At 45.3% G+C, this 24303-nt stretch overlaps 1 protein-coding gene across 1 annotated transcript in view; it reads right to left on the reverse strand.

Moving 5' to 3' along the window:
- The window catches only part of LYST (lysosomal trafficking regulator), a 2674875-nt gene that overhangs the window by 254040 nt on the left and 2396532 nt on the right, over nt 1-24303 (reverse strand). The window contains 1 exon segment of the mRNA XM_069234946.1: nt 13835-13933. Coding sequence (XP_069091047.1) covers nt 13835-13933 — 99 coding nt within the window.

The raw sequence follows: 24303 nt of genomic DNA on the forward strand, positions 1-24303 counted from the left end.
GTGGCAGCAGCTGGGCTCCCTGGAAAACCCTGTAAGACTGGTGGTAGCAATGCTGGGGGTCCTCTAAGGAGCCCCCAGAGTGCATGGAACCGTACTTCCAATACTTGCAACAGTATTGGGATGTGATTCTGCATGTTTGATACCAAACGTGCCAAGGTTCGCAGTTATGATTATGTAGCTGGACATAGGTAGTGACCTACGTCCAGTACACACGTAAAATGGCACAAAGTCCAGGAAAATGGATCTGGAGTTTGTGGAGAGCTCACACACAGGTACCTGCACCCTGCCCTCTGGACTGAGAGGGCCTACCATAAGGGTGACTGATAGTGACCTGGTGTAGTGACCTGTACTGAAAATGGGTGCATGCACCCGTTTCACACAGGCTGCAATGGCAGGCCTGCAGAACCCTTTGCATGGGCTCCTTATGGGTGGCAGAATAACTGCTTCATCTCAGAGGGATCCCCTGGAACCCCAATGCCCTGAGTACCTAGGTACCATCTATTAGAAACTGACATGGGGGGACCAGTATGCCAATTGTGGAAAGAAAAAGGTTAAATTTAAAGGAGAGAGCAAAATGGCTGGGGTCATGGTAAGCAGGATCCCAATAGACACAGTCAAAGATACTGACAACAGGCAGAAAATAGGGGTCACCATGCCAGGAAAGAGGGTACTTTCATACAGTGATGGACACCTATGGTGTTGCACCTCATACTGGATCCAAGCAAACCACAATTAGTGGGTGTTACAGCGTCTAGACAGCCAGGGCTCTCTGTGGTAGATGTGGTGTTCAGCCAAGACTTGAATGCATGTGAAGCACCTTGCAATACCACAGTAGTCACACAGTCACTTATCACACATGAAAGGAACCACACAGTGGTGCAAAAACAAAGGAACTTCATTATAGGTACACCAAACTAGACTACCATAGCTATACTTCCCTCTGGAAGTATGAGCACAACAAATATACACAGGTAAGTAATTAGGACTAGCATAAACTAGCAAGGGCTCTATGGAGGAGCCAAACCACATACTAAAAAAATTGAATTTCAACGAGTGTCCCACACCAGTGAGTATGCTGTAGTTAGACAATCGCTGGGAGAGAATAAATCCCCAAAAGGTAATTATGTCGAAGATTCCCAGTGCCAAGGTGCAGAGAGGTAAGTAACCCGGTTTTCCCACAGGCTAACATGGGGACGACGCGATTGGAAATTGCAGAACCATGACAGGACCAGTGGAATCCAAGGGTGGATTCCAGGTATGGAAAACCTGCAAAAGGAGGGGACAGAAACCAGTCCATTGTGGAGTGTTGAGGTGGGGCAGGAGCCAATGCCCAACCTTCTGTAGCTGAAGATCCAGTTCAAATGCAAGAGGAGACGTTGGAGAAGGGAGCAGGGTTTGCCCCCTTTGAGCTTCTGTTTGGCCATCCCGTTAGGGGACCACTGGCACCTGTAAAAGAAGGCTGGGGGAGACCTCTCCATGAGCCTAAACAAGATGTGGTGGAATATGTACTAGGCCTATGTTCAATGATGGCAGAGTACATGAAAAGGCAAGCAAAAATCCTGAGGCCAGACAACAACTCCAGAAGTTGTGGTATGACCAAAAGGCTTCTATGGCTGAGTTTCAGCCAGGGCAGAAAGTTTGGGTTCTGGAGCCTGCGGCTCCCAGGGCACTTCAGGACAAATGGAGTGTCCCTTACCCAGGGCTAGAAAAGAAGAGTCAGGTCACCTACCTGGTGGACCTGGGCACTAGCAGGATCCCCAAGAGGGTGATCCATGTTAATCGCCTTAAACTCTTTCATGACAGGGCAGATGTAAACATGTTAATGGTTACAGATGGGACCAGGAAGCAGACAGTGAACCTCTCCCTGATCACCTCCCCACTGACCCTAAAGATGGCGTGATCTATTCAGACACTCTCTCTGGCCAACAGCAAGCTGACTGCAGGCAAGTCCTCGGGCAGTTTGCTGAGCTCCTTTCCTTGACCCCTAGTCAGACACACCTGTGTACCTTTGATGTGGACACAGGAGACAGTAAGCCTGTCAAGAATAAAATATTCAGACAGTCTGACCAAGTCAAAGAAAGCATCAAGGTGGAAGTCCACAGGATGCAGAGCTGGGAGTGATTGGGCACTCTTGGCAGACCCTGGGCTAGCCCAGTGGTCTTGGTCCCCAAACCTCACACCAAAGATGGCAAAAAAGAGATGAGGTTTTGTGTGGACTACAGAGGGCTCAACTCTGTCACCAAGACAGATGCTCACCCCATCCCACGGGCAGATGAGCTCATAGACAAATTAAGTGCAGCCAAATACTTAAGTACCTTTGACTTGACAGCATGGAACTGGCAAATCAAAATGGCACCTGGAGCAAAAGAGAAAACAGCATTCTCTACACCTGATGGGCACTACCAGTTTACTGTGACATACTTTGGCTTAAAGAATGCCCCTGCCACCTTCCAAAGATTGGTGAATCAAGTCCTTGCTGGCTTGGAGTCCTTTAGTGCAGCTTATCTTAATGATATTGCTGTCTTTAGCTCCAACTGGCAGGATCACCTGGTCCACCTGAGGAAGGTTGTGCAGGTCCTGCAAGCAGCAGGCCTCCCTAACAAGGCATCTAAATGTCAGATAGGGCAGGGAACTGAAGTTTACTTGGGACACCTTGTAGGTGGAGGCCAATTTCTGCCACTCCAACCCGAGATCCAGACTATTCTGGACTGGGTAGCTCCAAAATCCCAGACTCAGGTCAGGGCATTCCTTGGCTTGACTGGGTACTATAGGAGGTTTGTGAGGGGATATGGATCAATAGTGATACCACTCACAGAACTGACCTCTAAGAAAATGCCCAAGAAAGTTATCTGGACTGTGGACTGTCAAAAGGCCTTTGACACCCTGAAGCAAGCTATTTGTACAGCACCAGTTTTGAAAGCTCCAGATTATTCTAAGCAGTTCATTGTGCAGACTGATGCCTCTGAACATAGGTGAAGCCCTGTCCCAAACAAATGATGATGGCCTTGACTAGCCTGTTGCTTTTATTAGCAGGAGATTACTCCCAGGGAGCAGCGTTGGAATGCCATTGGGAGGGAGGTCTTTGCTGTGGTTTGGTCCCTGAAGAAGTTGCGATCATAACTTTTTGGTACTCACTTCACAGTTCAAACTGACCACAGACCTCTCAGGTGGCTGATGCAAATGAAAGGAGAAAACACTAAACTGTTGAGGTGGTCCATATCCCTACAGGGAATGGACTTTGTGGTGGAACATAGACCTAGGACTGCCCACACCAATGCTGATGGCCTTTCCAAGTTCTTCCACTTGGAAAATGATGACACTCTTGGGAAAGGTTAGTCTCATCCTATTTCGTTTGGGGATGGGGGGTGGTGTTGTGTAAGGAAATGCCTTCCTTGGCATGGTTACCCCCTCACGATTTGCCTTTTGTTGATGCTAGTTATGATTGAAACTGTACTGGGATCCTGCTAACCAGGCCCCAGCACCAGTGTTCTTTCCCTAAACTATACCTTTGTTCCAACAACTGGCACAGCCTTGGCACACAGGTAAGTCCCTTGTAAATGGTATCCCTGGTACCATGGGCCTTGATGCCAGGGAAGGTCTCTAAGGGCTGCAGCATATATTATGCCACCCTGGGGACCCCTCACTCAGCACATGCACACTGCCTTACAGCTTGTGTGTGCTGGTGGGGAGAAAATGACGAAGTCGACATGGCACTGCCCTCAGGGTGCCATGCACACCTCACACTGCCTGTGGCATAGGTAAGTCACCCCTCTAGCAGGCCTTACTGACCTAAGGCAGGGTGCACTACACCACAGGTAAGGGCATTGTTGCATGAGCACAATGCACCTACAATGTCTAAGCAAAACCTTAGACATTGTACATGCAGGGTAACCATAAAGAGTATATGGTCTGGGAGTTTGTCAATTACGAACTCCACAGTTGCATAATGACTACACTGAAATATGGGAAGTTTGGTATCAAACTTCTCAGCACAATAAATGCACACTGATGCCAGTGTGGGATTTATTGTAAAATACTCCCAGAGGGCATCTTAGAGATGCCCCCTGAATACCAGTCCGACTCCTAGTGCTAGGCTGACCAGTTTCTGCCAGCCTGCCACAACCAGACGAGTTTCTGGCCACATGGGGTGAGTGCCTTTGTCACTCTGTGGCCAGGAACAAAGCCTGTACTGGGTCGAGGTGTTTTCACCTCCCCCGCAGGAACTGTAACACCTGGCGGTGAGCCTCAAAGGCTCATGCCTTTTGTTACAGCACCCCAGGGCATCCCAGCTAGTGGAGATGCCCACCCCTCCGGTTCGGCCCCCACTTTTGGCAGCAAAGCCGGAGGAAATAATGAGAAAAACAAGGAGCTGTCACATACCAGTCAGGACAGCCCCTAAGGTGCCCTGAGGTGACCCCTGCCTTTAGAAATCCTCCATCTTGGTTTTGGAGGATTCCCCCAATAGGAATAGGGATGTGCCCCCATCCCTTCAGTGAGGGGGCACAAAGAGGGTGGAGCCACCCTCCAGGGCAGTAGCAATTGGCTACTGCCTCCCAGACCTAAACACCCCCCTAAATTTAGTATTTAAGGGTGACCCTGAACCCAGGAAATCAGATTCCTGCAACCTGAAGAAAGAAGAAGGATCGCTGACCTGAAAGACCCGAAGAGATGACGTAGACACCAACTGACTTGGCCCCAGCCCTACCGGCCTATCTCCAGACTCAAAGACCTGCACAGCGACGCATCCGACGGGACCAGCGACTTCTGAGTACTCAGAGGATTGCCCTGCACCTAAAGGACCAAGAAACACCCGAGAACAGCGGCACTATTCAGAAACTGCAACAACTTTGCAACTTTAAAGCAACTTTTAAAGGGACTCCACTTCCTGCCAGAAGCGTAAGTCTTCAAACTCTGCACACAACGCCCCTGGCTCGAGTTTGGAGAAACCAACACTGCAGAGAGGACTCCCAGGTGACTTCAACGACGTGGCCACCCTGAGACGACCCCCCCTGAGGCCCCACAGCAACGCCTGCAGAGAGGATCCAGAGGCTCCCCTGACCGCGACTGCCTGGTAACAAAGGAACCCGACGCCTGGACCAAGAACTGCACTTACAGCCCCCAGGAATGAGAGGAACCACCTACCAGTGCAGGAGTGACCAGCAGGCCAGTTGGTGGTTGGTCCAAGAAGCCCCCATGTGCCTTGCCTGCATCGCCTAAGTGACCCCGGGTCCCTCCATTGCTTTCTTTAGCAAACCTGATGCCTACATTGCCTACTACACCCGGCCGCCCCTGTGCCGCTGAGGGTGTGTTTTGTGGGCTTGTGTCCCCCCGCACCCCAGTGCTCTACAAAACCCCCCTGTACTTAAGTGTAAGCAGACTAGGACCGAAGCACCCTTGTTCTTCATGGGCACCTATGTGTCTTAGGCTCTCCTGGTCTGCCCTGTCAGGTGCTGTGGCTTTGGGGTTGCCCTGAACCCCCAACGGTGGGCTGCCTATGCCCAGGAGACTGACTGTGTAAGTGCTTTACTTACCTGAGAAACCTAACCAAACTTACCTCATCCAGGAACTGTTGATTTTTGCCCTGTGTCCACTTTTAAAATAGTTTATTGCCATTTTAACCTAAACTGTGTGTACTACTGTTTTAAATCAAAGTTCTATACTTACCTGTGTGAAGTAACTTGCATTTTATGACAATCCCTTTTTCTTCTTCAGCAGCTTGCTGTCTTAGGCCTTCAAGAGAGGGACAAGTTTCTTGCCCCTTGCACAGCTGTTCCCTTAAGGGTCCCCCTGGGACCAAGAGCTCAACCTGGTAAGGTTCTAACTCCATAGGCTCAGTTCCCACAGGGGATCAAACCTTTTCCTGAGAAGAGAGGTTCTGTTTCTTTTTCTGTGCTGAAGCTGGTTCCCCAGTCTTCTTTCCTTTTCTCTTGGAGGGTTGGGCCATTATTCCAGACTCCAACACCCCTTTTTCACCCTGAGCTCTGCACTGTGCCCTTGTCTTGACACACACCAGTTCAGGGATACCCAGCATGGCTGCATCGGTTTTGAGTTCTACCTCAGCCCATGCTGAGGACTCTAGATCATTTCCAAGCAGACATTCTACTGGTATAGCAGAAGAGACTACCACCTGTTTCAGTCCAGTGACCCCTCCCCATTCTAAAGATACCTTAGCCATGGGATTTACTTTAGTCTGATTGTCAGCATTGGTGACTGGATACGTTTGTCCAGTCAGGTATTGTCCTGGGGAAACCAGTTTGTCTGTCACCATAGTGACGCTGGCACCTGTATCCCTCAGGGCCTCTACTCTAGTCCCATATTTAAAGAGCTGTTGCCTGTATTTTTGCATGTTAGGCGGCCAGGCAGCTAGTGTGGCTAAGTCCACTCCACCCTAGGAGACTAATGTACCTTCAGTGTGGACCCTGATTTGCTCTGGGCACACTGTTGATCCCACTTGGAGACTGGCTATTCCATGCTAACTGGAGTAGTAGTTGAAGTGGATCCTTTCTTGGGACAGGCCTTGTCTCCACTTTGGTGTCCATGCTGACTACAGCTGCGACACCAGGCCTTTTTGGGATCAAAGTTTTTACCCTTGTACACAAATGAGGATTGTGAAGAGGCTTTGGACCCAACCTCCTGTGCAGGTTTTTGGGGCCCTGTAGAAGACTCTTTACTTTTTCCCTTGGATGTCTAAACACTCTTGCCCTGGGGAGGCTTTGTGACCCCTTTCTTTTGGTCATCCCCCGTGGAAGTCTTGGTCACCCTTGTCTTGACCCAGTGGTCTGCCTTCTTTCCCAAGTCTTGGGGAGAAATTGGACCTAGGTCTACCAGATGTTGATGCAGTTTATCAATGAAACAATTACTTAAAAGGTGTTCCTTCATAAACAAATTATATAGCCCTCATAATCATTTACACCACTGCCATTAATCCAACCATCTAGTGTTTTGACTGAGAAGTCAACAAAATCAACCCAGGTCTGGCTCGAGGATTTTTTTAGCCCCCCTGAACCTAATCCTGTACTCCTCAGTTGAGAAACCAAAGCCCTCAATCAGGGTAGCCTTCATGAGGTCATAGGATTCTGCATCTTTTCCAGAGAGTCTATCCCTACACTTTCCAGTGAACATTTCCCAAAGGAGAGCACCCCAGTGAGATCTGTTTACTTTTCTGGTTGCACAAGCCCTCTCAATAGCTGTGGACCATTTGGTGATGTCATCACCATCTTCATATTTTGTTACAATCCCTTTGGGGATCTTTAGCATGTCAGTATTCTCTCTGACCCTATTTAAGTTGCTGCCACCATTGTTGGGAGCTAAACCCATCTCTTGTCTTTCCCTCTCTATGGCTAGCAGCTGTCTCTCCAAAGCCAATCTTTTGGCCATCCTGGCTAACAGGAGGTCATCTTCATTGAGGCTGCCCTCAATGCTTCCAGAGTTACTGGACTCCCCTGTGGGAGAACCAGTATCTCTGACTATCACTTGTGGAGTCAGGGCTTGAGGGACCCTGGTCTCCCTAACTAGGACACGAGGGAGGGAAATATCCTCCAGGTCACTAGTTTCCCCCTCTGTAAGGTTATCTTCAGAGGGGTGGTCTATTGCAAACTCTGCCAAGAGCTCCTGGAGCTGTACTTTGGTAGGGATTGACCTAGTTTTTATATGTTTGAGCTTACAGAAAGTCCTTAACTCTGACATCCTTAGTTGCAGGTAAGGGGTGAGGTTGAGTTCCAACACCATCTCTTAGACATTATTTTTCTAAAAGTTGGGATACTTTTTAAGAATCTAAAACTATTTCTAGAACTTAATCCAAACTTTTACAAAACTTTTAAACTCTAAAGGAAATGCTAACAGGGACTTACACAAGTCCCTAGCAGGACTTTAAAAAATTTACAGAAATAGCTCAAATTGCAAAAATTAGTTTCTAATAACAATTTTGGGAATTTAGTTGTGTGATCGGGTATTGGCTGAGTAGTCCAGCAAATGCAAAGTCTTAGACCCCACCGCTGATCCACCAATGTAGGAAGTTGACTCTGTATATACTATTTCAAAGTACGAAATAGTGTGCACAGAGTCCAAGGGTTCCCCTTAGAGGTAAGATAGTGGCAAAAGCAGATAATTCTAATGCTCTATTTTGTGGTAGTGTGGTCGAGCAGTAGGCTTATCAGAGGGTAGTGTTAAGCATTTGTTGTACACACATAGGCAATACATGAGAAACACACACTCAAAGACTTACTCCAGGCCAATAGGTTTTTATATTGAAAATATATTTTCTTAGTTTATTTTAAGAACCACAGGTTCAAGATTTACAACAAACACTTTAAATGTAAGGTACTTCACTTAGATACTTTAGGAACTTTGAATGAAAACAATATCATGTACAGTCTTTGTAAAAATGGCAATAAGCTATTTTCAAAGTGGAATCAACAGTTCCTGGGGGAGGTTAAGTAAAGGTTAGATTAGGAGGTAAGTAAAACACTTACAAGTCTCAGTCCTGGGGCATAGGCAGCCCACCGTTGGGGGTTCAAGGCAACCCCAAAGTTTCCACACCAGCAGCTCAGGGCCAGTCAGGTGCAGTGGTCAAAGAGGTGCCCAAAACACATAGGCGCCTAGGGGGAACAGGGGTGCTCCGGTTCCAGTCTGCCAGCAGGTAAGTACCTGCGTCGTCGAGGGGCAGACCAGGGGGGTTTTGTAGAGCACTGGGGGGGGGGGGGGGACACAAGTAGGCACACAAACCACACCCTCAGCGGCACAGGGGCGGCCGGGTGCAGTGTGCAAAGCAGGTGTCGGGTTTTGTATAGGTTTTAATGGAGGGACCCGGGGGTCTCTCTAGCAGTGCAGGCAGGCACAGGGGTGGGCTTCTCGGGACAACGACCACCTGGGCAAGGTAGAGGGGCACCTGGGGGTCACTCCTGCGTCGAAGTTCGGTTCCTTCAGGTCCTGGGGGCTGCGGGTGCAGTGTTGGTTCCAGGCGTCGGGTCCCTTGTTACAGGCAGTCACGGTCAGGGGGAGCCTCTGGATTCTCTCTGCAGGCGTCGCTGTGGGGGCTCAGGGGGTCATCTCTGGTTATTCACAGGCTCGCAGTCTCCGGGGAGTCCTCCCTGAGGTGTTGGTTTTCTGCAGGTCGAGCTGGGGGCATCGGGTGCAGAGTGTAGAGTCTCACACTTCCGGCGGGAAATGTGAAGTCTTTGGAAGTTGCTTCTTTGATGCAAGGAAGTACCTGGTTTTGAACAGTGCCACTGTTCACGGGAGTTTCTTGGTCCTGTAGTCCAGGGCAGTCCTCTGAGGCTTCAGATGTTGCTGGTCCCTGTCGGATGCGTCGCTGGAGCAGGTTTTCGAAGTTGGAGACAGGCCGGTAAGGGCTGGGACCAAAGCAGTTGTTGTCTTCTTCCTTCTCTGCAGACTTGTAGGTCAGCAGTCCTTCTTCTTTCTTCAGGTTGCAGGAATCTGATTTCCTGGTATCTGGGGAGCCCCTAAATACTGAATTTAGGGGTGTGTTTAGGTCTGGGAGGGCAGTAGCCAATGGCTACTGTCCTTGAGGGTGGCTACACCCTCTTTGTGCCTCCTCCCTGTGGGGAGGGGGGCACATCCCTAACCCTATTGGGGAAATCCTCCAAACTCAAGATGGAGGATTTCTCAAGGCAGGGGTCACCTCAGGACACCTTAGGGGCTGTCCTGACTGGTGGGTGACTCCTCTTTGTTTTTCTAATTATCTCCCCCAGCCTTGCCGCCAAAAGTGGGGGCAGTGGCCGGAGGGGCGGGCATCTCCACTAGCTGGGATGCCATGGGGCACTGTAACGAAAGGGGTGAGCCTTTGAGGCTCACCGCCAGGTGTTACAGTTCCTGCAGGGGGAGGTGAGAAGCACCTCCACCCAGTACAGGCTTTGTTCCTGGCCAAAGAGTGACAAGGGCACTCTCCCCATGTGGCCAGCAACATGTCTGGTGTATGGCAGGCTGGCAGAAACTGGTCAGCCTACACTAGAAGTCGGGTAGGTATTCAGGGGGCATCTTTAAGATGCCCTCTGGGTGTATGTTACAACACATTGCACACTGGCATCAGTGTGCATTTATTGAGCTGAGAGGTTTGATACCAAACTTCCCAGTTTTCAGTGTAGCCATTATGGAACTGTGGAGTTCTTGTTTGACAAACTCCCAGACCAAATACTCTTAAGGCTACCCTGCAGCTACAATGTCTAAGGTTTTGCTTAGACATTGTAAGGGCATAGTGCTCATGCACATATGCCCTCACCTGTGGTATAGTGCACCCTGCCTTAGGGCTGTAAGGCCTGCTAGAGGGGTGACTTACCTATGCCACAGGCAGTGTGGGGTTGGCATGGCACTCTGAGGGTAGTGCCATGTCGACTTAGTCATTTTCTCCCCACCAGCACACACAAGCTGTGAAGCAGTGTGCATGTGCTGAGTGAGGGGTCCCTAGGGTGGTATAAGACATGCTGCAGCCCTTAGAGACCTTCCCTGGCATCAGGGCTCTTGGTACCAGTTACAAGGGACTTACCTGAGCGCCAGGGTTGTGCCAATCGTGGAGACTAAGGTACAGTTTACGGAAAGAACACTGGTGCTGGGGCCTGGTTAGCAAGATCCCAGCACACTTTCAAATCATATCTTGGCATCATCAAAGCATCAGCAAAGACAAAAAGTTAGGGGGTAACCATGCCAAGGAAGCATTTCCTTACAACCGCCATTATCTTGGTGAACACCCGAGAGGCACTGTTGAGACCAAAGGGGAGCACTGTAAACTGAAAGTGCACATGGTCCACCTTGAACCGCAAGTTATGCCTGTGGACCGGTAGGATGGGGATGACAAAATACGCATCCTGCAAGTCCATCGCTAACATCCAGTCTCCTTGGTCTAGTGCAGACAAGACCTGAGAAAGAGTGAGCATCTTGAGTTTCTCCTTTTAGAGGAAGAGATTGACGTCCATTAAATGCAAGATAGGGCGAAGACTATTGTTCCTTTTTTTGAATCACAAAGTAGCGGGAATAACAACCACTGTCTACTTCTGACATCGGGACCCTTTCTATGTCTCCCTTGGCCAAGAGAGCCATAACTTTCTTGCGGAGAAAGATTAAATGATCCTCCACCAGCCATTCTTTCAATGGAGGGATAGCAGACTAGGACCGGAGTACCCCTGTTCTTCATAGGTGCCTATGTGTTTTGGGCCCTCCTTTGACCTCTGCACCCGACTGGTCCTGTGTTGCTGGTGCTGTGGCTTTGGGGTTCCCTTGAACCCCCAACGGTGGGCTGCCTATACCCAGGAGACAGACTGTTTAAGTGCTTTACTTACCTGCAAAAACTAACCATTACTTAGCTCACCCAGGAACTTTTTATATTTGCACTGTGTCCACTTTTAAAATAGCTTATTGCCATTTTAACCAAAATTGTGTGTACTACTGTTTTAAATCAAAGTTCTATACTTAGTTGTGTGAAGTACCTTGCATTTTATGTACTTACCTCAAATCTTGAATCTTGTGGTTCTAAAATAAATTAAGAAAATATATTTTTCTATATAAAAACCTATTGGTCTGGAGTAAGTCTTTGAGTGTTTGTTCCTCATTTATTGCCTGTGTGTGTACAACAAATGCTTAACACTACCCTCTGACAAGCCTACCTCTCGACCACACTACCACAAAATAGAGCATTAGTATTATCTAATTTTTCCACTATCAACCTCTAAGGGGAACCCTTGGACTCTGTGAACACTATCTCTCACTTTGAGATAGTATATACAGAGCCAACTTCCTACAGCATGTCCATCAGGTTTGCCTGCACATTCCCAGAAAAGCCAGTCGTACGAAGCCAGGTGTGGCGACGAAGGGCCACTGTTGATGAAATCACCCTGCTCAGCGAGTCGGTCGTGTCCAAACCACACCGAATCGTAAACTTGGCTGCATTTCTCCCATATTTGACAGCTTGCACAAGAGTGTCCTGTAGCCCTCCGGGGCCTTGGGAAGCACCTGTGCCACCATATCCCATAAAGTATGGGGAAAATGGCCTAATAGGCATTATGGGGGTTATTCTAACTTTAGAGGAGTGTTAATCCGTCCCAAAAGTGACGGTAAAGTGACGGATATACCACCAGCCGTATTACGAGTTCCATAGGATATAATGGACTCGTAATACGGATGGTGGTAAATCCGTCACTTTTCCGTCACTTTTGGGACAGATTAACACCTCCTCCAAAGTTAGAATAACCCCCAATGTGTTTACGGACCTCGATGTCAGGCTGGATGAAGAAAACATCATCTTCCCAAGTGTGTCCATCCTCTTGCATTCCCTATTCGGAAGGTAAGGCACCATGGGAAGTGAGGCTTGGACCACCAAGCTCTCCAGGGTGGGGTATTGGGTGAACAAACAAGGGTCAGTAGGAGCTGGTTTTGGGTTTGGACCACGTCCCCAGCAGGACTTCAGTAAAGGCTTTGTTGAAGGGTAACATCCGCTCCGATGTAGCAACCCCTGGCTGAAACATCTCTGTCAGGATGTTAGTCTGACCGGCACCATAGGCAGCTCTAGGTCCAAGACTTCAGCTGCTCTACGCACCACCATGGCATATGAAGCTCCCTCCTCCATAGCCACAGAAGGAGATGAGAGCATGCCAGTATCTGGAGAAGTATCCAGTCCACTGGCTTCCCCGAGATCCTCATACCAGTCCTGCTCCAAATCATACCCTAAAGGGTCTTCAGACCCCTCCCGTTCCTCACCTGTGCCTGGCTGTTCGATTAAGCCTCAGGCACTGATCTGAGCCGTGTTGGCATAGTCGAAGTCGGAATCGGCGTCGTACGCCATCTTTCTACCTCCAGATCATCCAGAATGAGGATGGGGCTTGCACCACGGGCATGGGTCCGGATGCGTTAAACCCAATGGGGCCCCTGCTGACCCGGCTGGGCCAATAGACACACCCACAGGGGCAGCCCGCTCAAATACGAAGTCCATTACTTCATAAAAATCTTACAATTTAGCTGGGGTGTTTCCGAGTCCCGGATGGGGGGGAGACGCGAAGTCGGCACTGGCATCTGCTCCGCAGAACCATGCTCATAATGTTGACATTCCTGAGATGCCTCGTCGGCCGACCGACGTGGCGAAGTCAAAGTCACTTGGACTTCTTCTTGTTTTTGTGCCTCTTCCCCGGAAGACCTCGAATGAGAAGAAGAGGACTTGTAGCTCCTGTAGCAGTCCCGCAACCTCCTCCTTGAGCGGGACCGTGACCTCCTAGGAGTCGCGTCCTACCGACCTTCAGAGACTGCTGTCTCAAAGCTTTTGGGGCCATGGCCCGACAGTTGGAGCACGACTTCAAGTTGTGGTCTCTGTCGAGGCACCAGAGACATACCTGGTGGGGGTCCATCACGACATGGCGCGATCGCAGAAACCACACAGGTTGAAACCCCGTCTTCCTCAAGGACATCTCGCACAGACAAAAAATCTTTGACAAAAGGGTCGAAAAAAGGCTTGCCAAAGAAAGCATGGAGTAGCTCGATCCCAGACCTGCACTTAACCGCCGTGGAAGGAAAAGAACTGACGCACGTGCCCCAGGGTGGTGCCTGTATAGGTGACTGTGACATCACTGACGGCTCCAAGGATGCGGACGACGTTAAGTGGAGCCGAAAGACGCACGCAGATTCAAACTATGCCACCTGGCGGCACACTTATGTTACTGCTCAGGAAAAAAGTCCAGATTTAAAGCGGACGCCAGGGAATTCGAAGGTAAGGAATCTGCAGATAGAAGTCTCTATCAGATACTCATGATAATGTGTTTGTAAAAAGTTTTCCACAATCATACAAAGAATTTTCAAAGCTAGAAACATATAAAGACATCTTAGCTGAAATACCTACCATATTGTTTGTAAATCGATTCAAATATGCATTGATGACGCCACATTTGCTGCCAGTAAAAAGTTGACTACTCTCAGGAACCCATGCACAGCTTGTTACCTTGAAAGAAAGGAAAACTATGTCAGTAGTTGTAAAAGTAATTGTTCATAATCAAGTTCTACAATATAAAACAAAAGAAGGGGAACATGGCGGCTGTCTAAAGGAGCCGGTCGCGGAGGGCTCCATATCGCGGAATTTAAAAATGAAATAAAGGCAGCTTTACTTACCGGGGACATGGAGGCTTGATTTGCCGGCGGCATTTTCAACTGGAGATCCGTTTTTTGGGCGGTTGGCAGGAGTGAACGTGGCGGAGGAGCTGGCTGGGACACGGGACGCACAGGAGCAGAGGGTTGGCCCGCTGTTGCGGGCCTCCCTGGAGCTGCTTCGTGTCAGGGAGGCGGCAGCTTGCATTTCCTACCGGGGAAACTATGGCAGAGCCAGCACAGGGCTCAAATTAGTGGGAAAGAAGAGGAGGACTCAGAGGATTCCAAGGTACAGCGACTACTTGCTTGACTTGCTTGATTTAGGTGCAGAAGGGGGAAAACAGCGCTCTAAAGGATTTGGAGGTTCTGTGTGCTGGGAAGACGCTATTTCACATATAAATGGTACAACAGTTTATCTAGACCATATGGTGGACAAGGCAAGAGGGGTGGTTGGGGCCAGAAAGGAAGGGGGGGAAGGTGGTATTTAAAAATGGTTTGGGACAAGTAACGTACTCCCTGTGGAGTGCTGAAAAGAGTAGAACCTGAGAGCTTGGACCGCCTCCAGAAACCTTCTATATTGAGAAGTAAGGTGGAGCAAAGTAATAGTACTGTTAAAAAGAGACTGAATGTCAATAGTGGTGGAGGTTTGACTAATAGGAAAGTCCGGGTTACTCCGTCTGTAAGGACCTATTTTGGGGTATTGCCAGGGTCCCCTAAAATGTCGACTGGGGGTGTGGGCATGCAAGAGGTGGACAAGTTAGTACCTGCTGCTAGCTTGGAGGACGTAAGCTCAGATTTTTGGGCACACAGAAGAGATGTGCCGCAATTTTCACCATCTAGAAGGCCTGTAGGGATTCAAGAAGAGATAAATGCAGGGCAATATCTCCAGCCATCCGGGGAAGATCATGGACATTCTATTGCGGCTATGTTGAAGGCATTATCTGTGGAACTAAAGGGTGGCTGTGAGACCTCTAATGCTAATCAGGCGGAGATTAGGAGTCTTTGTGAAGACTTAGGGAAGAAAATCGATGAGCTTGCAGGTCGGACGGCCGTTCTGGAGGAGGAGGTTGGTGAGTTAAGGATGGTGGTAGAGGAAAATAAAGAGCAAATAAAATATCTAAAAGAAGGGGAGGCAGGGGTAACGGCCAAGCTGGAATCCTTGGAAAATAATCAGAGGAGGAACAATTTGAGGCTTCTCAGAGTCCCGGAAGGTTTGGAAGAAGGTGACTTAAAAGGTTTTATGGCTCGACTAATAAAGCAGGAAGTAAAGGTGGAAGGATCAGAAGAGGACACTGCCAAAGATATTCAAAGGGTGCATCGGGTTCCGGCGAAAATGCCCTCCCATAGGGATAGACCAAGAAAAAGTTTAGTTTACTTCCAAACATATACATTGAAGGACCATATTTTGGCCCTGGCATTAAAAAATAAATCCTTGTCAGTGAATGGATCTCCGTTTGAAATTAGGTCAGACCTAGCGTCTGTGACTTTAAATAAACAGTGGAAGCTGGGTAAAAGAATAGACACATTAAAAAAGCTTGGGGCAACAGCACAGTTAAAATGTCCTGCTTCCCTAAGGATCATGGTGAATAACAAAATTTATAACTTTACGGATTGGAAGGAGGTAGACGAACTGATCAGGAAAATTGAGAAAGGGAGCGGGAATGGGAAAGGTCTGGTTTAAGGTTTTTTTGTTGGAGGTTTAGTTAGGGGGGAAGATGCCCCAATTCAGGTACGGTGACCCTCCTCTGACATATTGTCAGATTAAAAGATTGGGTTGGTTCCCTGGGGAGGAGTAGGGCTGGGTGGTATGAAGAGGGGTTGTGGTGGGGAACACTGGGTGGGAAGCATAAGGGGAAAAAAGGAAAAAAAGATCCTCATTGATGTAGTTAGAGAGAGGGAGGGGAAGAGGGAAGGGGGTGTAAGATTGGATTTGGTATCTATTTTAGAAGATGGCAGTGAAGAATTTGAAACTCCTACCTTGAAATGTTAACGGTCTTAGGGTAAAGAGTAGGCAGAAAAGGTTGGTGCAATACTTGAAAGATGCTCCGTTTGATGTGTAGGTTTTACAGGAGACTCATCTTTCTAAAGAAGAATGTTTTGAAGTCTTTAAGCCATGTAGTTGGATACAGCAGATAGCTAGTTCTAATTGCACGAGTGGTAGTAAGGGGGTGGTCGTTTTAATTAAGAACCATGCTAACATTCCTTTTGTTGAGGGCCCTATGGATACATCTGGGAGATGGGTGTTGGGGAAGTTGTCTGCTTTTGAGTATGTCTTTACGTTGGTAGGATACTATGGTCCAAATAGAGATGATATAGGACCATTGAGGGAAGTGTCAGATCTTCTTCTGCAATATTCGGATCCTATAATATGGGCGGGAGACTTCAATGTTCTATTGAATTATGACTTAGATCGTCGGGCAGCAGGTCTAGAGTGAATGAGAAACTGCAGGTTCAGATTCAGGTAATGATGGCCCAATGGGGATTATATGATGTTTGGAGGGATGAGAAGGGGTCGGAGAGAGGTTATTCTTATAATAAGTAGTATCGGCATCAGTCCAGAATCAATTATTTTCTATTGGATAGTGACTTGAAAGATTATGTTGAGGCCGTAACACATATTGGTGCTCATTTATCAGATCATTCGGTGGTCAGTTTACAACTTAGGCTACCAATGAAAAGGAGTGAAAAAAGGTGGACTTTAGATAGAAAATTGCTACTGGAAGATGAGGTGGTTATGGAATTGCGGGCGGAGACAGAAGAATTTTTTAGGATAAACATGGGTTCAGCCTCCTTAGCGACAGTTTGGGATACCTTTAAGGCCTTTCTGAGGGGGTGACTGATCAGGATAGACGCATATAGGGGGAAATTATATAATGAAGAAATAAGCAGGTTAGAGAATCAAATAAGACAGTCTGAGCAGGGAATGCTAAGTATGGATCACGGAGAAGAATTTGATGAGTTATATAGGCAACGACAGACAGCTAGTCTGGAGCTGGCAGCTCTTTTAGATCATAGGATTAGATTGGGATGTGAGGCTAATAGAGTGGCCCACTTTGAGTACAGTGAGAACAATAGTAAAATGTTGGCAAGTTAAAATCAAATATTGTCCGAAATCGGGTGATAGAAATTCGAGCTGAAGATTTGGGTGAGATTAGGGAAGGTGGGGAGCAGGTGGAAGCAAGATTTTTTAATGTCTTTAAGGAATTATATACGGAAGACTTAGACACCCCTTCAAAGGTAATGAGGGGATGGCTTGGGGAACTAGAATTACTCACCTTGAATCAAGAGGAAAGAAGTGTGGTTAATGAGCCGTTTAAGCAGATCGAGATAGAACGGTCCATTCTTTCTGGTAAACTGGGGAAGGCATCAGGATCAGATGGGTTACCCATTGAGGTTTATCAAGCTTTGGGTAGCAGTATTCTTGGAGTTTTAAAGCAACTATGTAATAATATTATGGGGGCAATGAGAATGTCCTTCCTTCTTGGAAAGAAGCTATTATTACGTTAATTTTAAAACCTGGTAAAGACCCTAGGAAATGTGAATCATATCGTCCAATATCATTGTTAAACTGTGATTATAGAATGTTTGCAAAACTTCTGGCCGACATATTAGGGATGGTTATGGGGAAGATCATACACACAGATCAGAAAGGTTTTTTGAACGGAAGATATTTGCACAAATTAACACCGGGGCTGGTAGGGTTGACGGATTTAGCCACTAGTCTACGTGTGCCTTTGGCTGTGGTAATGGTGGATGCAACAAAGGCATTTGATAGAGTTAACAGGCGCTATTTGACTATGGTATGTGAATTTTAAAACCTTGGAAGGCAATTTATTAGAACATTACAAAAAAATGTATCATGATCCCAGTGCAAGAATGTTGGTTAATGGTTTGCTCACTCCTCTGGTAAAAATAGAAAGAGGGACGAGACAGGGGTGTTCATCATCCCCATTATTGTTTGATCTCTATATCGAGCCATTAGCTAGCTGAATTAGGAGAGATATGAGAATACCCCCCTTTAAAAGCGGGAATCTAGTCAGAAAGGTCTCTTTATGTGCAGACGATCTAATGATTTACACTTCTAATTTAAGTCAGGCCAAACCAGTTCTAGAAGGGTTAATGGAAGATTTTGGGGGAATTTCTGGTTATGCAGTTAATAATCAAAAGACCGAAATTATGGTGTGGAATATGGAAGTAAACAATTCAGTGAGTGTAAAGGAAGAAGTTAAATATCCGGGGATTACTATAACGCATGATATATGTAAAACGGCGGAAATAAATCTTGGTCGAGTTATGAGGGAGGTGGATCTACTAATGGCAGATTAATGTCGTAAAGATGGTGATTGTACCCAAATTAACCTTTATTTTTAACTCATTGCCATTAATGTATAACAAGGCTGCTTTAAAGAAGCTTCAAGGGAAAATTAGCAGCTTTATTTGGGCATCCAAAGGTGTTCGTATATGGTGGAAAAAACTCAGAAGGAAGAAAGATGGTCTGGTGGTTCCGGACTTGCAGTATTATGCATGGGCTTTTCTGTTGAAGGATGTAAGGCAGACTCTTAACCTACTAGATCATTCAGAGTTGGGGTAGGTGTTGATTGCTATGATGGAGGGACAGGAGGTACAGAAAAGTTTTTTGTCTAAGTTTAGGGACCCTAAGTTCTTTAAGAACACACACGGTTGTTGTATTACAGTGAAACATCTGCGTGAGGTACTCAAACAAATGTGATAATATTACAAGTGCACTATCACAATAAAGTAATACATAATCAACGATAGGCAAACAATCAGTTCATTGATGTGTAGTCAGATTCTTAAGATTTATTGAAGAAGAATCCTCATGAAGCTGAAGTCCCAGCAAATCCAATCCTCAGAAATTCACAAGGTATTTTGAAGCTAAACAAAGCCAACACGTGTTTCGTCACAGGAGAGTAATCCCAAAGACTTCTTGAGGGCTGTAAATTATATAAACAAATCACTTGAGTAAAGAAACAAAATACTCAGATACTACAATGGGTAGAGGATAAAAGAACCCATAGTAAGTAAAAAAACCCACAGAAAGGAAGAGAAAGAAATAGTCAAAAGATGTCCCCGAACGCCTAAAGCAACAACAAAAGTAGATATAAAGAGAGCTATGTATATAAGTTATGTCACCAAATGAAACATAAACAAGACACAATTACATTAGTTGTCCATTTATTATTTAGAAAAAACCCTGTGTCCTGTTATAGAAAGCCATCAAGTGCACGCGAACATCATGTATGATACAACATGATCTCACCAAATTCCCCTAAATTATAACGACTATATAACCCCAACAATAGTGTAAAGTACCATTGACACCAAATGAAAGAAAAGAGTCCAGATGCCATGCAGGAAACCACATACCACATAAACATTGTGTAATCCCATCAAAAAGTGAAATCACACTACAAATCCAGTTACCTCGAAAAAACGTTCTTCCAAAAATAGTAATCCTCCACAATTAACAGTAGTTATCGCAACAAGATCCGTGTCCGGCTTAAAAAGACATACATGTAAACCAAATTAAATTAACATTGACAGCACCAAATTAGGTATAATATATTTTACTCAAAGATCAAATAATCGGTCAATAGTACCTTCTACATGCTTCATGCACATATATTCACGTTCTCAAAAGTGCCACATATGCTATCTAGACGAGCTGTGGAGGAAATTATCCCAAAAGATTGTCGTAAAGCTATCAAGTCCCACAAATTATATTTGCCATAAACAGTATAGCAAAATAACCGCTCGTTACATGCAAAGTCGAAACTTACCCTAAATAAACGGAACCCCCAGTCGGCGTCTCCAATCCATACGCCAAAATGACTGCGAGTACGCTAGCTGCGGTCAGACAAACACGGAAGTCACTATATATACACAAGCATCATGGAAACAGACAACGGACTATCGCTATGATCATTGAAATAGAAAACAGCAAGCCAAAACCACTGCGAGTCAGCTAGCCGCAATACATAAACACAAATGTTCCTCTATATATCGCCAGTATCATAGAAACTGAAAAGAATCAACAACACGAGCGTAAAAATAAGAGCAACAGGCTCAAATTTCGTTGTGGATACTGCAGTTGTAGCTAGTACGCTATGAGTGCAATATATGAGAATCTAATGAAAAAGTAAATCACCCCAATCAACACGGGTAGAGAAATAATAAATAAAACAGCTCATTCCAGAGACTACACAAGAAAGTGTGGGAAGATAAATTAATCAAATATAAGACGTCATAGAATGATAAGAACCCAACCTACCATGGAAATGAAATGGATGTTTATTTTAAAGATGATTTTGGTTCTTGATTCAAGTGTTACCGGTATAGATTGGATCCATATTCAAAAACATGAAAAGTATATACATGTACTGATACATACAACTACCGTACACAAGTATACCAGAATATACAAAACGTTGCGTTAGGTTCAATAAAGTTAAGAAAGACAGAAAAGTTTAAACACCATATATGTACATACAGATATTGTTGTAAGTGACATCAGTTGATGTTAAACATTGTTAGTCTCCCAAAAAATATTCTAACTCTCTGTCAGAGTTGAGTCCCAACTCCACCGCCCGTAGTCTCATAATCCACAGTGCTTCTACTCTACATAAGACCAATTCCCTATTGCCCCCTCTGGGATTCCTAGGAACATTTTCAAAACCAAAGAACTCAAAAGCTCTTATGTACTTCCTGTGAATTACATGTTACCATATGTGACACAATAGGATAACTCACATCACAATTTTTAAGTGATCTAATATGCTCACTGATCCGGATTCTCAATGGACGTATAGTACTTCCAAAGTAAATCCGGGTACATCTGCAACGTATCAGGTACACCACAAATGAAGTATTACAATCAATTGTTAAGTTAATTTTAAACACCTGTTGTCCAAAAGTAGAGAACTCCTTGATATTGTGGCATGCCTAACGACACACACCACAATGTCCACATTTAAAGAAACCTACCCCTCGTAACGGTAGCCAAGTTCTAGTAGGCATAGTAGCAGTAAAACTTGGACTAAAGATATTCCTCAAAGTTACACATCTACGATAAGATGTGAACAAACTTGTTGGTATTACATTCTTTAGTGTCTCATCCTGGAGCAGTGTATCACAATGTTTTATCATAAATTTCCTCAGAGTCAATGATGCATCATTATAGTCAGTTACAAATCGAACCTCATTAGATTCCGTTGCAGATTTCTGACAACCCTTCATTTTTAAAGTATCACTTCTCTTCAATTATCTTGCCCGTTGTTGTGCTTTCCTGATAACATTATTGGGGTAACCTCGAGCAACAAATCTCTTACCCATCTCATCTATATGAGACAGAAATTCATCATCTAAGCTGCAATTACGTTGTGCACTCACCATTTCTCCATAGGGAATAGATATAGCCTGATGTTTAGGGTGTGCACTGTTAGCGTGTAAAATAGCATTACATGCTGTGGCCTTACAGAAAAGCCTACTCTAGATCTTATTGTTAACAATAAAAAGTTCCACATCCAAAAATTCAATACTTTCAGAACTGAATTGATAAGTGAACTTGACATTCATAGTATTTGAGTTCAAATATTCACAAAATTCAACCAATTTCTCCGTACCACCTGTCCAAATCAACAAACAATTGTCTATGTAATGGCCCCAGTATAAGATATATGTCTGCCACTGTGTGGACCCTGGGCCCCAAACCCACTTGTCCTCAAACCACCCCATGAAAAGATTTGCATATGAGGGGGAGAATTTGGAGCCCATCGCCACTCCCTGTTTCTGACGAAACCAGTTACCATTAAACAGAAAAAAATTGTTTGTGAGAATTAGATCCATCATTTCAATTAGCATGCCTGTATGTTCCCATAGGCTTGCAGATCTTCTATTGAGAAAGTATTGAATAGCCATTTGTCCAAAATCATGATTGATACAAGTAGATAAAGAAGTGACATCCAATGTAACCAATAGCATGTTGCTTTCCCAATCTATGTCACTAAGAATACTCAAAATCTGTGTGGTATTTTTAATAGAAGATGGAAGGTTATATACCAATGGTTGTAAGAAGAAATCTACATATTCAGAGAGTGTCTCAGTAGGGTCAAGTATGCCAGACACAACTGGTCTACGTGGTGGAAAAGGTAGTTCTTTATGTACTTTAGGTAAAGTGTAAGGCAAGGAAATCTGGGATGATCCACCTTGAGATATAAAATTTCATCTTTATTGAGTAATCCCTGTAGTAACTAAGCGTGTAATCTGCTATTGATCTTATGTGTCAGAGTAGGAATGGGATTACCATTTATACATTCATAACATGTCCCATCATTCAATTGTGACAGAATCTCATTGTCATAGTCCAGTTTATCCATAATGACTACATTTCCACCCTTATCCGCTTGTCTGATGATGACATCTTTTTCTTGTTTAAGAGATTTCAATGCAGCCAATTCATCAGAATTCAAATTCTTATTTTTGGAGGAATCCCAAAATCTATTTCTCAATAGATAATTATCAAAATCTTTACATACTAAATCATAAAATTTGTACAAAGAGTTCACACCCAACATTCTAGGTGTCCAAAGTGATTTCCTTTTAAAACCACTGGAAACACTTGTATTGGACACCTCATCTAAATCCTGTAGTATCCGTGACAAAATAACAAGATCTTCATCTCGTTCTGCAATAGATGAGGGCATCTTCTAGTTACTGTGTGACCCTTTTCTTTGAGCGCCCTTCTTTCCCCATCAATACACCCCTGTAGTGATTATTTTGTCGTATTACAGTGAGTATGCTCCAATTTGGGACTCTCCTGGCTCCGTGGAATGGACTAAAGATGCCTTGGTTATTCCACTGAAAGAGGCAGGACTAGTGCAATGGAGGCATTTGTGCTATAATGGAGAAGTCAGGGAGTTTGAAAATCTTAATATGGAGGTAAGAGGAAGGTTGTCCAAATTTAAATACCTCCAGATAGAGAGCTGGGCGAGGAATGTGACAGAGGAAGTGGGATGTACTAGTAGTGTGGAGGATCAGGTGCAGCTGGATACCCCGTTCAAGAAAGAAGTGGCTAGATGGTATTGGCTGATAATGGATATCGTCGATGGTGAATTTACCCTCCCGGAAGAAGTCTGTAGGGAATGCTTGCAGGAGCCTCATCCTAAAGATCTCTGGCACGTATCTACTACACTTCTTTATAATACAGTCAAACCTGCTACACTAAGAAGAAATAATTTATTTTAAATTCACAGAGCTTTCTGGACTCCTACAAAGCTATCCAGGCTGAAACACGATTACCTGGTGAGGTGTAAGAAGTGTGGTTCTGCATCAGCTGATGATCTACACATATTTGTAGATTGTCCCCTACTCCGTAAATTCTGGCTAAAGGTGGGTGAAGCAATTAAGGAAATACTTCCCACAAGCCCGAAGGTAAGACCGTTGGCAGTGATCTTCGGCTGCTCATTTGAGGCGCAGAAGATGGGTAGAGATGGAGCTAAACTGTTGTTCTACATGCTGCTCGTCGCAAGAAGGGAGATATGTAGGAAATGGGTTTGCATTATTCCTCCTTCCTTTGTTGAATTGAAAAATTCTCTAATCTATAATTTTAAGCTAGATTCTCATAAGGACTGTAAGAGAACGAGATTTTTGAACCTTTTGAAACACTGGCTAGGAATTGGGGAGCTATAAATAGGCAGGCTGTGATCCTATGATTATACTCTCTCCTTCGTCTCCTACATTGGATCTCATGTGGAAGACTTCCTAGAAAGAGGAGATGTGGTTGGAGATGGGTTGAAAGCAGTTAGTGAGAACTCTGCTCACCCCCACGCCCGCCTATCTGTGAAGGGAAAAGTTGGAAGGTAAATGAGAATAAAAAAATATTTATATTTGTGCAAATAATAGTATAAAATAATATATTATAAATTGTGAGTGTGGTGATGTGCATGCACACACATATGTGAAAAATTTAGTTTAACCCCAACCCTATAAAAATATAAGCAGAAAAGAGATGAAAAAAATCACATTGTGCTGTACCTTCTGTAAGAATTCCCTTACTCACAGAAGATTCTCTCTCTTATTTTGTAAGAATGGTTAGTAATAGTGCTCCTGTATCAAAGAAATGGGGAAGAATATTGTAAATAGCCAAGCGGAAAGCAAACATACCAAAAGGCCCAAACGGTAAACAGTAACGTGACCGCTTACCTAGTT

Source organism: Pleurodeles waltl, chromosome 5, assembly GCF_031143425.1.
Source record: "Pleurodeles waltl isolate 20211129_DDA chromosome 5, aPleWal1.hap1.20221129, whole genome shotgun sequence".
NCBI classification, from domain to species: Eukaryota; Metazoa; Chordata; class Amphibia; order Caudata; family Salamandridae; genus Pleurodeles; species Pleurodeles waltl.